The sequence below is a fragment of the Sciurus carolinensis genome, chromosome 7 (genome assembly GCF_902686445.1).
Source record: "Sciurus carolinensis chromosome 7, mSciCar1.2, whole genome shotgun sequence".
Taxonomy (NCBI): Eukaryota; Metazoa; Chordata; class Mammalia; order Rodentia; family Sciuridae; genus Sciurus; species Sciurus carolinensis.
In genome coordinates, this window is record NC_062219.1 from 114,461,151 (window position 1) to 114,474,660 (window position 13,510).

Consider the following 13,510-nt stretch of genomic DNA (forward strand, 5'->3'; position numbering starts at 1 on the left):
ATTGTAGATTGGTGCAACCACTTTGGAAAGCAGTATAGAGATTCCTAAGAAAATGTGGAATGGAATCACCATTTGACTCAGCTATAAACTCCAAGGTTTATCCCGAAAGTACTAAAAATCAGCATTCTACAGTGATGTAGCCACATCAATATTTGTAGCAGCTCAATTCACGATAGCACAACTATGAACCAACCAAGATGCCCTTCAACAGATGGACAAAGAAAATGTGGCACATATATACAATGGAATATTACTCAGCCTTAAGGAAGAATGAAATTATGGTATTTGCAGGTAAATAGATGGAACTGGAGACTATCACAATAAGTGAAATAAGCCAATCCCAAAAGACCAAAGGCTGAATGTTTTCTCTCTGATAAGTGGATGCTGATCCATAGTGGGGGTGGGTAGGGAAGAATGAAAGAACTGTGGATTATACAGAAAGGAGTGGGGGGAGGGGTGGGGCAATGCGTATGGGAAGAATGGTAGAATGAGACAGACATTATTACCCTACGTACATATATGAAAAAATTTACCACTGTCAAAAAATATAATGAAAAAATAAATAAAAGTAAATAAAATACATTTAATACAAGTAACCTACCAAACATCATTTGCCTAACTACCTTAAATATTCACAAAATACATTAGCTCATTGTTGTACAAAATCATCTGACACAAAGACTGTTTTATGTTAACGTATTAAATATCTCATGTACACACACATGTATTTTGTAGACATGATGGGATGTGAGAACTCAAAACTCAATAACCTAAAAACATTGGCAACACAGTACTCTCTGGAATATCGGTAGTTTCCCCAGGTGATCTCGGGGCTGAGTGGGAGCTGTGGCTTACTGCTACCACCCAGGATTATGAGAGAAGATCTCCTGCATATCACTAGGCTGGGAAAAGATCCAAATTCAAAATTCTATGCATGGTTTCTACTGAATACGTAGCACTTTTACACCATTGCAAGGGTGAAAAATCACAACTTGAACCATTGTAAGTTAGGAACTGCCTGTATATAAATTCCATCAGTGCTCACGGTAAGAAGTCTATGAATACCAACCACAGCCATAGTTATAAAAGTAACTTCTAAGATGCAAACACTGACTTTCTAAATTTTATCATAAGAAATGCATACAAAACAAATGCAGGTTGCCCGGTGAGACAATTTCTTCATATTAGAATCCTTAGAATTCGGCTAAAAATGTGCTCAGAGAAAAATTCACACCCTACCAATGATTAGGCATCTTACTCAAACAGCTAACTCTAAAAGAAAAAAAAAATGATATAACTAATACATACATAAGAGAACTGATTCTTTGAAATGAAATAAAAGACAGTGTTAGGTAACTTACTCAAGAAGGGTCAAATAGAAAGTTACAAGTGGGAAATAACACAGATGCAAAGACAATGAGAAAATAATGAGTATTTTTGTGCCGGGCCTGGGAATGATGACAAAGGGGCCTGAAAGAACTTTTTAAAAAAATGATTTTATTTTATTTATTTTATGTGGTGCAAAGGATCAAACCCAGTGCCTCACATATGCTAGGCAAGTGCTCTGCACCAAGCTGCAGCCCCAGCCCCTGAAAGAACTTTTTTGACTGAAATGTTCTCCAGCATGATTGTACTAGTAGTTACATAGGTGTCTACATTTGTCAAATCCCATCATTAAAATGGGTGCATTTTCTTATAAGTAAAGTATATTTCAGTAAAGTTAATAAAAATTATTTTAAGACCAGTGGGGGAATAGTTAAAATAATCTTAGAGGAAAAGGTCCTTTAAAGTATAACACAAAAACTCAGAAGCATAAAACACTCTTAGATATATTAAAATTGCTACATTAAGATACATTTAAGAAATAAAATACTTGGGAATAAATCTACCAAAAGAGGTGAAATACCCCTACAATGAAAACTACAGAATTAAAGAAATTGAAGAAATCCTTAGAAGATGGAAAGATCATTCATGCTCTTGGATAGGCAGAATTAATATTGTCAAAATGACCATTCTACCAAAAGCATTATACAGATTTAATGCAATTCTTATTAAAATCCCAATGACATTCTTCATAGAATTAGAAAAAGCAATCATGAAATTCATTTGGAAAAATAAGAGGCCCAGAATAGCCAAAGCAATCCTAAGCAAGAGTGAAGCAGAAGGTATCCCAATACTAGCACTTAAACTACACTACAGAGCCACAGTAACAAAAATGACATGGTATTAGCACCAAAATAGATATGTAGATTGATGGTACAAAATAGAAGACACAGAGACAAACACACATACAGTTACCTCATACTAGACAAAAGCACCAAAAACATGCATTGGAGAAAAGATAGCCTCTTCAACAAATGGTGCTGGGAAAACTGGAAATCCATTTGTAGGAAAATGAAATTAACCTTTATCTCTCATGCTGCACAAAACTCAACTCAAAGTAGATCAAAGACTTAGGCACTAGAACAGACAGCCTGCACCTAAGAGAAGAAAAAGTAAGCCCAAATCTTCACCATGTCAGCTTAGGACCAGACTTCCTTAACAAAACTCCTAAAGTGAAAGAAATAGAATCAAGAATCAATAAAAGGAATGGAATTAAACTACAAAGTTTCTTCTCAGCAAAGGAAACAATCAATAATGTGAAGAGAGAGCCTACAGATTGGGAGAAAATCTTTACCACCTGCACCTCGGATAGAGCATTAATCTCTAGGATATATAAAGAACTCCAAAAACTTAACACCAGAAAACCAAATAACCCAATCAATAAATGGGCCAAGGAACTGAACAGACACTTTACAGAAGAAGAAATACAATCAATCAACAAACATATGAGAGTGTTCAACATTTCTAGGAATTAGAGAAACTACTCTAAGATTTCATCCCACTCCAGTCAGAATGGCAATTATCAAGAAAACAAGCAATAAGTGTTGATGAGGATGTGGGGAAAAAGGTACACTCAAACATTGCTGGTGGGAATGCAAATTGGTACAGCCATTATGGAAAGTAGTATGGAGATTCCTCAGAAAAGTTGGAAAGGAACCACCATTTGACCCAGCTATACCCAGAGGACTTAAAATAAGCATTCTACAGTGATGCAGCCACATCAATGTTTATAGCAGCTCAATTCACAATAGCCAAACAATGGAACCAACCTAGATGCCCTTCAACAGATGGATAAAGAAAATGTGGTACACACACACACACACACACACACACACACACACACACACTGGAATATTACTCTGCCTTAAGGAAGAATGAAATGATGGTATTTGCTGATAAATGGATGAAACTAGAGAATTTCATGCTAAGTGAAATAAGCCAATCTCAAAAAAACCAAAGACCAAATGTTTTCTCTGATATGTAGATGCTAATCTACAATGGTGGGGGGTGCTAGGGAAGAACAGAGGTATTCTGGATTGGACAGAGGGGAGTGAAGGGAGGGGTGGGGGTATAGGGGTAGCAAGGATAGTAGAATGAATTGGAAATTGTTACCATTTGTGCATACAGATTATATGACTGGTGTAATTCTACATCATGTACAATTAGAAGTTATATTCCATTAATGTATGATGAGTCAAAATGCATTCTATTGTCATGTATAACTAATTTGAACAAATTTTTCAAAAAAGATACATTAAGACTGATATTTTTTCTTCTGACACTGTAAACAAAAGACAAAAAATTTTTTTTGCAACTCATACAAAGGTAGAGGGTTAATTTCCCCAACTCCTAAAAACCAATTAGAAAAACACTTAATAGAATATAATCATGGACTATACATATATAGCTAACATGAAAGAAAATGTGCTTAATTCCACCTAAGGCAAATGCAAATTGAAGTATCCTGATAATAATTTCACTAAGATTTGCAGAGTAAAAATCTCTGAAAAATTTCTCCTCTAAAAACCAGCAACAACAAACTCAGTACCAACTTTTTCTGAATCATGGAAATTAACCAAAAGCTTGTACCAATTCAGGGAGAGTTTACCCCCCCCCCCAAAATAGTGTCCCCTTCCCCTTACCTGATTTAAAAGACAACTTCATAAAGTACTAATAATATATCAAAATTAAAATTAAAATAAAGATAGTTGAGGATCAGAGGAGAAAAGACATAAGTAGGAAATAAATAACAAAATGGCAGGCATAAATCCTACCTTGTTAATTACATTAAATGTAAATGAGCTAAACATTCAAATTGAGTCAGAGATTAGCAGAATGAATTAAAAATACATGATCCAATTATAAAAATGCTACCTATAGGAGATAAACTTTATAGTAAAAAACACAAACTGGCTGAAAGTTACAGCAGTTCCCCCTATCTGGAGGATCCACACCAAGACCCTCACTGGGTGCCTGAAACAGGATAGTACTCAACCCTGTATATAATATATTAGTGGGGGTTCTCCCAAGAAACCTAATAGATATACACATATCAGGAACAAAGGATGTGTGTGTGTGTGTGTGTACACATACATATACATCACTATAAGAAGGCATTTGCTAGATTGGCTTACGTGATCAGAGGTGGCATAGTCCCATGGTGGCCATCTGCAGGCTGGAGAGTCAGAGAAATCAGCCCAAGAAGCCAGAAGAATTAAAATAGAAGGCCAATGATATAGCCATAATTCAAGGCTGGAGGTCTGTCCCTCAGAGTCTCAGTGAAATTGCACTTTCTAAGGCTGAAAACCTTAGAGTCTGACGTCCATGAGTGACAGTTTCAAGAAAAATGGACCCACTTTGAGACAACTTGATTGCAATCAAGTGCTAGCTTTCCCCTTCTTCCGCTTTTTTATTCTGGGCCCCTGGCCTATTGAAAGGGGCTACCCACATTCAGGGTGGGTCTTCCCCACTTAGTATGCTGACCCACATGCCAATCATCTCTGAAAACACCCTCACAGACTCACTCTGAAGTGTGCTTTACCAATTCTCTAAGCAATCCTCAATCCAGTCAAGTTGACAACCAAAATTAATAATCACAAGTCCATCCCTGTCAATGTGATAGCCTTACCCATATCTTTAGTCCATACTTAACCAGATAAAGATAACAACGAGGTTATAATCCTGTCCAACATGATACAGCTATCCTGGGTAAAACCAAAACCATGCTAATTCCTTCTCCAGAAGAAGACATATAACTTTTTAAGTGATGTTTATTCTTCTCCTGATATCCCATAACTCAGAGAATGATTTAAAAAAAAATCAGCCAATTTTATTTTACGTGATAAAGGAACAAAAGAGCAAAGAAAACAAACAAATATCTGGATGGTCAACTTATAAAGAGAAAAGGTTTATTTTGGTTCACAGTTTTGGAGGTTTCAGTCCATGGTCAACTGTCCCACTGTTTTAGGGGCCTTTGTGAGGCTGCACATCATGGTGATAGTGGGTGGTGGAGCAAAACAACTCATTTTGTGGCTGGTGAGTGAGACAGAGAAAGAGGAGACCAGAGTCCCATTATTCCCTTCAAGGGCACACCTCCAATAAACTAAAGACCTCACACTAGGCCCACCTCTTAAAGGTTTCATACCCTCCTAACAGCACCACTCTGGGGAGCAAGCCTTTACACACTGACTTTGGTAGACACTTAAGATACAAACTATAGAATATATTATGTTTTTTCCTATAACATAAAACTATGATAAAGTTTAATTTATAAATTATGCACAGTAAAGGATCAACAACAGGAATTAAAAGAAGAATTACAAAATCTACTGGAGTAAAATTGCTGGCCTAACATTACACTTGTGTTTTGGGGCCTTTATTAAGTAAAATAAGGATTACTTGGAAAGAAGCAGTGCGATACTGCTACAGTCAATCTGATAACCAAAATATTAAGTGAATAGTAAGTGGGTAATGTATACAGCATGCATATGCTAGACAAAGGCATGATCCATATCCTGGGTGGGATGGAGTGGGAAGATACAAGATTTCATCACACTACTCAGAATGGGGTATGATTTAAAACTTAAACATTGTTTATTTCAGGAATTTTCCACTTAGGATTTTTGGAGTGCCACTATCCACAAGTAACTGAAACTACAGAAACAAAACCATGGATAAGGAAGAGAGTACTGTGAAAGGATGAAAAAACATATTGTGCATACTAGCTAAACAAAGCTGGACGCTAATAATAGCAAACAAAATAAGTTTAAGACAAAGGTTGTTACTAGAGACAAAAGATTATTTTATAATGAAAAAAGGGCCAATTCATCAAAAAGATACAAAAATTAAAAATATTTGTTATATACACCTAACAGAATTTTAAAATACATGAAGCAAAATCTAATAGAATTAAAGGGAGAAACAGATAAACAGTATCAGTTGGAGACTTCAATATCTTTCTTTCAATAGTGGATAGAACAAGCATGCAGAAATACTAGACATGAACAACTCTATAAACTAATTAGACCTAAGAGACATTTACTGAACATTTCACCCAAAAGCAAAGCACACATTCTTCTCAAATATATATGCAACATTCTTCAGAATAGCCTATATATTAGATTATAAACAATTATAAATACATTGAAAAGGGCTGACATTATACAAAATATGTTCTCTGACCATATGGAATAAAATTAAGAAACCAATAACAGAAGTATAAGAAATACACAAATACTTAGAAATTAAGGAACATACTACTAAATCGTGTCAAATCACAAAATAAATTAGAAATACTTAAGATAATAAAAACGCAACATACCAAAGTTTATAGGTTATAGCAAAATCACTGCTTAGATAAAATTCATGGCCTTAAACTTATTTTAGAAGAGAATAAGAATCTCAAATCAAGTATAATATTTCACATGAAACACTTAGAAACATAAAAGTCAACCAAATCCAAAGTAAGGGAGTAAGAAGAAGGGAGAAAAGATTAGAAAAGAAATGAATAAAATAGAGAAAATCAACAAAACCAAGAGTGGGATCTTTGAAAAGATCAACAAAATCAACTCATTTGGGAAGACTCAAATGACCAAAATCGGGACTAAAACTGAAGGAAAAACTACTGACCTTAAAATAAAGAATACTATGAACAATTAAATGCCAACAAATTATATAAACTACATGAAATGGACAAATTCTTAGAAAGGCTCAGGCTACTGAAATTGACTCAAGGAGAAATAGAAAAACTGAATAGACCTGCAATGGATAAAAAAGTTGAATCAGGGCTAGGATTGTGGCTTAGTGGTAGAGCACTTACCTAGCATGCATGAGGTATTGGATTCAATCCCCAGTACCACATAAGAAAATAAATAAACAAAATACAGGTACTGTGTCCATCCACACTAAAAATATTTTTAAAAAGTTGAATTAGTAATTTAAAAACTTTCCATAAGGTGAAGCCCAGCTGGCTTAACTGATTAATTCTACCAGATATTGAAAGAATTTAAAATCAATCCTTTACAAACAGAAGATAAGAGACTCTTTCCCAAATATTTCTGTGAGGTCAGTGTTTCAGTGTTACTTTAATCCAAAAATCAGACAAAAAGCTTAAAGAAAACTGCAGAGTAACATTCCTGATAAAACGGAGATACGAAAATCCTGGGATTTGTCCAGGAATGCAAAGATGATTCTACATATAAAATATAATCAATGTGATATATCATAGTAATAGAATTAAGAAAAATACATAAGCATCTCAATATAGTCAGAAAAAGCATTTGACAAAATTCATTATCTTATCATGACAAAAACACTCGAAAACTAGGAATAGAACTTCCTCAATCTGAAAAAGGTTTTATAAGGTTGAGGAAATTCTTTGAAAAGCTCATAGTTAACATCATACTCAAAGATGGAAAGCATTCCCCTTAAGACTGGAAGCAAGACAAGGATGTTCACTTTTGCTGTTTCATTCAGCATTGTACTGGAGGGCAAGCAAGACCTTAGGGGGGGAAAAAGGATTTCAGATTAGAAATGAAGAAATAAAACTATTTTCATTATATAAATATCCTCAGGAATTCACAAAAAACTTAAAGCTATTAAGTTCAGCAAAGTTTCAGGATACAAATTAATACACAAAATCAGTTTTATTTCTCCACAGTAGTAATGAACAATACAAAAATAAAATTCAGAATATAACTGTTTACAATAGTACCAAGAACAACAAAATATTGAGGCATAAATTTAACAAAAGATGCAATGCTACACATTGAAAACTACAAAACTCATTGGAAGATATTAAAGAAGACCAAAATATATGGAAAAGATACCCATTTCATTGATTAGAAGACTTAATATTGTTAAAATGATAATTCTCCCCAAATTATTCTACAGATTTGATGTAAACTCTATAAAAATTATAGCTGTCCTCTTCACAGAAATTGATAAGCTGATCCTAAAATTCACATGTGAATCCAAGGAACCCAAAAGAGTCAAAATAACCTTGAAAAAGAAGAGTGAAATCAAAGGACTTACACTTTATGATTTTAAAATTTATTATAAAGCTATAACAATCAAGACCATGTAGTTCTGGCATAAGGGTAGACATATAGACCAATGTAATAAAATGGAGAGCCTAGAAATGAACCTATATATTCAAGAAAAATTGATTTTCACAAAGGTATGGAGACAAATAGGTGAAAGAATAGTCTTTTTAACAAATGGTGCTAGGTTAACTGAATATCCATTTATAAAAGAACAACTTTGGAACCTCAGCCTACATGATATGCAAAAGTTAAAACAGATAAAGGACCCACATGTTAGAGCTAGAACTATAAATCTCCTAGAAGAAAACTCAAGAATAAATCTTTGTGCACTCAGGTTAGGTGATGGGTTCTTAGATATGACACTTAAAACACAAACAACCAAAGAGAAAAAAAAAATTGACACATTGACTTCATCATTAAAACCTTTGTGTTGCAAAATGGTGGAACTGAAAAGATAATGCACAGAAATGGAGAAAATATTTGCAAATAGAATTTGGTAAGGGTCAGTATCTAGAATATATTTTTTAAAACTTGTAAAGCACAATAAAAAGGCAAATAATCCAATCAAAAATGGACAAAGAGGACTGGGGATGTAGCTCGGTGGTAGAGGACTTACCTAGCATATGCTAGGCCTTGAGTTTGATCCCCCGGGGTGGGGGGGAAGCAATGATTTTCATTAGATTTTTCTCCAAGAAGATATGCCTAGCATCATTAATCATTAAGGAAACAAATCTAAACAATGAGATACCATTTCATACGTATGGAAAGGCTACAAGAAAAAAATAGACAATAACAAGTATTGGCAAGGTTTATGGAAAATTGGAATCTTCACATATTGCTGGTGGGAAAGTAAGTGCTACAGTGACTTTTGAATAGTCTGACAGCTCCTCAAAAAGTGAAACACAGAATTTCTATATGACAACAATTCCTGGGAATTCCCAAATCACATACGTATATACCCAAGAATATATCCAAGAATTCACACAAGAACTTGTAAATGAATGCTTACAGAAGCATCATTCAAAACAAGCCAAATGTCTAATAGCCAATGAATAAACTGATGATCAAAGTGTGGCATATTCATACAAACATTATTCAGCCATTACAAAGTAATGTTACAACATGGATGAATCTTGAAAATGTTATGCTAAGTGAAAGAAGCCAGACCCAAAAGACCATATGTTATTCCATCTATAAAAAGTATCCAGAATAAGCAAATATATAGAGACTGAAAACACAGTAGTGGTTATCAGGGTCTAAGGAAAGGGGAGTGGGGAGTGACTGCTAATGGGTGCAGAGTTCCTTTTTGTGGCAATAAATATGATATGAAATTAGTGATGATGGTTGTGTGACCCTCCAAATAGAACTTAAAATATTGAGTTGTATACACTAAAAGGATGAATTTTATGTTATGTGAATTTTATCTTCAAAAAAGTGCCAAAGGAAATGCAACAACAAAAGTATATAGTGGCACTGTGTATCACCCCATTTGTGAAAAAGAAGAGTGCAATAAATATACACGATTGCTTGCATATGCATAGAATAATTTTGCTAGGATTCACATGGAGGTGTTAATACTATTTACCTCTGGAAAGGTCAACTAAAGACTAGAGGCAGGAAGGGGAATGACATTTTTACTGTTAAGGTGTTTTTGTTCCTTTTGAATTTTGTACCATAAAAATGTATTATCTATTTTTGAAGTATAAAAGTCAAATGATAACAATAGCCAACATTTGCTAAGTGCTTACCACGTGCCAGGTACTATTCTAAATGCTTTGTATTTCATTTTCACAATGACATTCTTTTGTCCTACTTTTATCCTCATCTATAGAAAAGGAAACAGAGGCATATAGAAAACAAACTATACACCAAAACAAACAGCTAAGAAGTCCAGTCCGGGCTTTTGACTGCTACTCTTTATTGCTCCTCAGAAATTTAAAGCAGTGGAGGAGGAGGACGGGGGAATGTAGGTGAGGAGAGAGGAAGGAGTAGGTAGGATGGAGAAATGCAAGGCAGATGGAGGGAGCAGAGGGAGAAAAAGAAGGGTAAAGAGAGGGGGAAAAGGGGTGTGAGGGGAAGAGGGAAAGGAGGGCCCGACAGACCAGACAGACTAGATAGCACCATTTATGGGCAAGTACAGCTTCCTTTTTGCAAACATTTCTCTCCTTGTCCTTAAAGTTCTCATCTTGGCCATTTGCAGAGAATAGTGAAGACTGGGTATAGAATAGCTTAGTATAGGCTACCTCCTATAAAGGCCTATACAGTCTAGAGGTTAACAGCATAAACTCTGGAATGAAATTGGCACTAGAATCCCAGCTCTACCATTTTGTGGCTATGTTTCTTAAGGTAAAACTTTTCTAAGTTTCCCATTTCTTCATCTGTAATATGGGATAATAAGAGTACTTGCCTCTCACAGAGTTGATACAGGTTTTAAAGACTTCATTTCTGGCATAGAGTAACTATCATCACATTAGGCAAGTGACTCCATGGACACTAGGTGACTGAGTTATAAAGTATAAAAACTCAGTGGGAAGATCATAGTCCATGGGTGAATGACCATCAAATAGAAAGTCCCATGATGGCAGCTCCAAAAAGGGAGATGAAAAAGGAAGAGAACTGGAGTCCTACACATTGCGGCAACACCACAGCTTCGCCTAAGAATACCCAAATCACAAAGCACAAAGGGGAAATAGATTCCCACAACTTCCTGTACTTCTCAAAAAAATCACTTGACTTTTTTGAATCCCCCTACCAAATCTGTGTCAAATGAAGACAGCATCCAAGCAGTCCACTGCTGGCCTTTCTTAAGTAATGGCCACCTCTTTATTAGGGGTGCAGTTTCCCAACTGCTAGTGGATCCCACCTTATAAAAGATAAAATTGGTCCATCTCAAAGCCCCCAGGCCTCCAGTCTACCTCTGGTTCTACCTTCTGTTGCAATTGTGCTAATGACTATTAAGAGTTAACAAAGATGTCAGTGCTTTCTTTAGAAACATAGGCTTTTATTTGACAAAGACACAGATTGCAGTCGGGCATTTCCTTGTATTATATACAATATGAGAATCCTGGTCCTTTAAGATTATTTTTCTTTTGTTTTAATATATATTTTGTTGAGTTTCTTCTGTGTCCTTATTCTCATTGATATCAGCCCTCTGTCAAATCCTGAAAGAAGGAACATAAAAAGTATCACAAACCAGGCTCAAAAGGAGATCGGCAGGGCCCCGAGGCAAGAAATTATATTCTTTCTTTTCTTTTTCTTGCCTACACCTTCACATACATTACTCTGTGACTTTTAAGGCCATATTTTTTACCCTTTGTGACCTCCAGCCACAGAAACAACCCAGTTATTTAAGCCAACTCCAACGAAAAACTGTCTATGACTAAGAGTTACAGAAGCTGAAACAAGAGGTTGAAGCAATTTCCTCATATAGCAATAGAATTGTTTTAGGCTGGGTCCAGCAATAGGGGGAGGATTATACTTACCTCTGGAACAAAGACTAACTCCTTACATCTGTCTGTCCTTTTTTACATTAGAGGTACAGCTTTTGACTGCTTCTAAGAATCTGAGACTGTTCTTTGTGTCTCTCACACAAGGGTTCCAGTAAGAAATGCTTACTCTGTATTCCTAAATTTTTTTTTCATAAGAGTTGTTTTCCTTTAGGAATTCTCCCTCTATCCAAATCCTAGTCAAGCTGGTATCAAAAGGTCTGATGGTGTTAGTCAAGAACATGGATTCTTTCTTTCCACAACTCATCACAGAGGCCTTAAGTTCAGAGACCCACTGGTGATAGACAGGGCAGGTCACACATCGAGAGAAGAACTCCTTAAAGTACTGAAAGAAATGGAAGGTCCATTAGCTCTGGAATTAGCACTCTCTTCCCCTAAAGGCCACTTTAGCAGAACATATAACAGTCTTCACTTAACATTCTCACTCAGGGCTGGGGGGACAGGAAAGTTACTGATGGCAAAATAAATCTGGAAAATTGGTTCTGGGATACAGCAACTTGGAATATATTTTATACTCAGAAGGTAAGGCTATAGAAAGATGTGTTTAATTACAGGCTGAGTCACCAAGTAGGCCTGTTGAGAAGGGCTAAATATTAACGTTTTAATGATATCAGGTAGTAGCCATGAGAAGACATAAATTTAAGGAACCAAGTCCTAGAATCGAGATGGAAGAATATCTGGGAAGGTACATGATGTTGATAGAACCTTTCTAAGTGGATAAACAAAGTGTTCAAGGAGGAAAGGGAGGCAGAGACAGTGAGGGAAGAATGTGGAGAGATGCAAGTGGCAGGAAGTTAGGTGTTAGTTGAATGATGGCAGAGACACAGCTACCTGAAGTGTTTGGCTGGGGGTCTCTGGAGAAACATGCATGAAGACACCCTCTGGCACTTTCTGTAACATCAGCACATGGCACTCTAGGAATCGGACAAAACCATGTGAACCAAATAGTGAGGCATTGGTTCTCTTCACCAACCGGCAAGCCTTGGCGAAGTGGTGGTCAAATTGGTCCCACTGTGAGTTCTGGGCAAACCTAGAAGGAAAGAGTCACAACTCTCAACTCTATCCCCTCTTTCATAAACTGTCACTTCTTTAAGGCTCTGAGGCTCCCAGATAGTCCGAATTATGGTGCTCGAAAGTAATGAAGGCTAGCTTACATGCAAGGAAACCTAAGAACAGACCATGATTATCAGCCTTGCCATGGGGTTGCTCTAGCTCTTAAATGAAACCCTTGACTTATGGACCCAAATCTGCTAAGGGACAAGAACTGTTTTGGTAAGATATAGGGGATGGGTGGTGCATGGTCTTTAAAAGTGTTTGAGATGCTGAATCATCCTGCCTGGAGGGGTGAGGTGCTGAAATGAGTTCAGGAGAATCTTTCCCACAGATCTTAAGTGAGACATTACCACATGGCCAGGGAGGAATGGACCCCCAGCATGATGTTGCTTTGAGAGGTTAGAACACAGCTGTGCCCATAGTGTTGAATGAAACGTAGACACTCGCCAAAGGGCCGACACAGCAATCCTGTGGACAAAGAGAGTAACCGGGCTAGTATATATTGTCAACAGAGGAAGTGAGGTA

The 13,510-nt window shown here is 36.2% G+C and overlaps 1 protein-coding gene across 4 annotated transcripts in view; it reads right to left on the reverse strand.

Moving 5' to 3' along the window:
- Positions 1–11,428: 11,428 nt before the first annotated feature.
- LOC124989568 (adenylate cyclase type 10-like) overlaps positions 11,429–13,510 on the reverse strand; it is a 39,257-nt gene continuing 37,175 nt past the window's right edge. For 2 of the 4 annotated variants that reach the window (XM_047559434.1, XM_047559432.1), the window contains one exon: positions 12,976–13,453. In XM_047559434.1, the coding sequence (XP_047415390.1) occupies positions 13,237–13,453 (217 nt within the window). In that variant the 3' untranslated portion in view covers positions 12,976–13,236. The other 2 variants (XM_047559431.1, XM_047559433.1) reach the window with 2 other exon arrangements.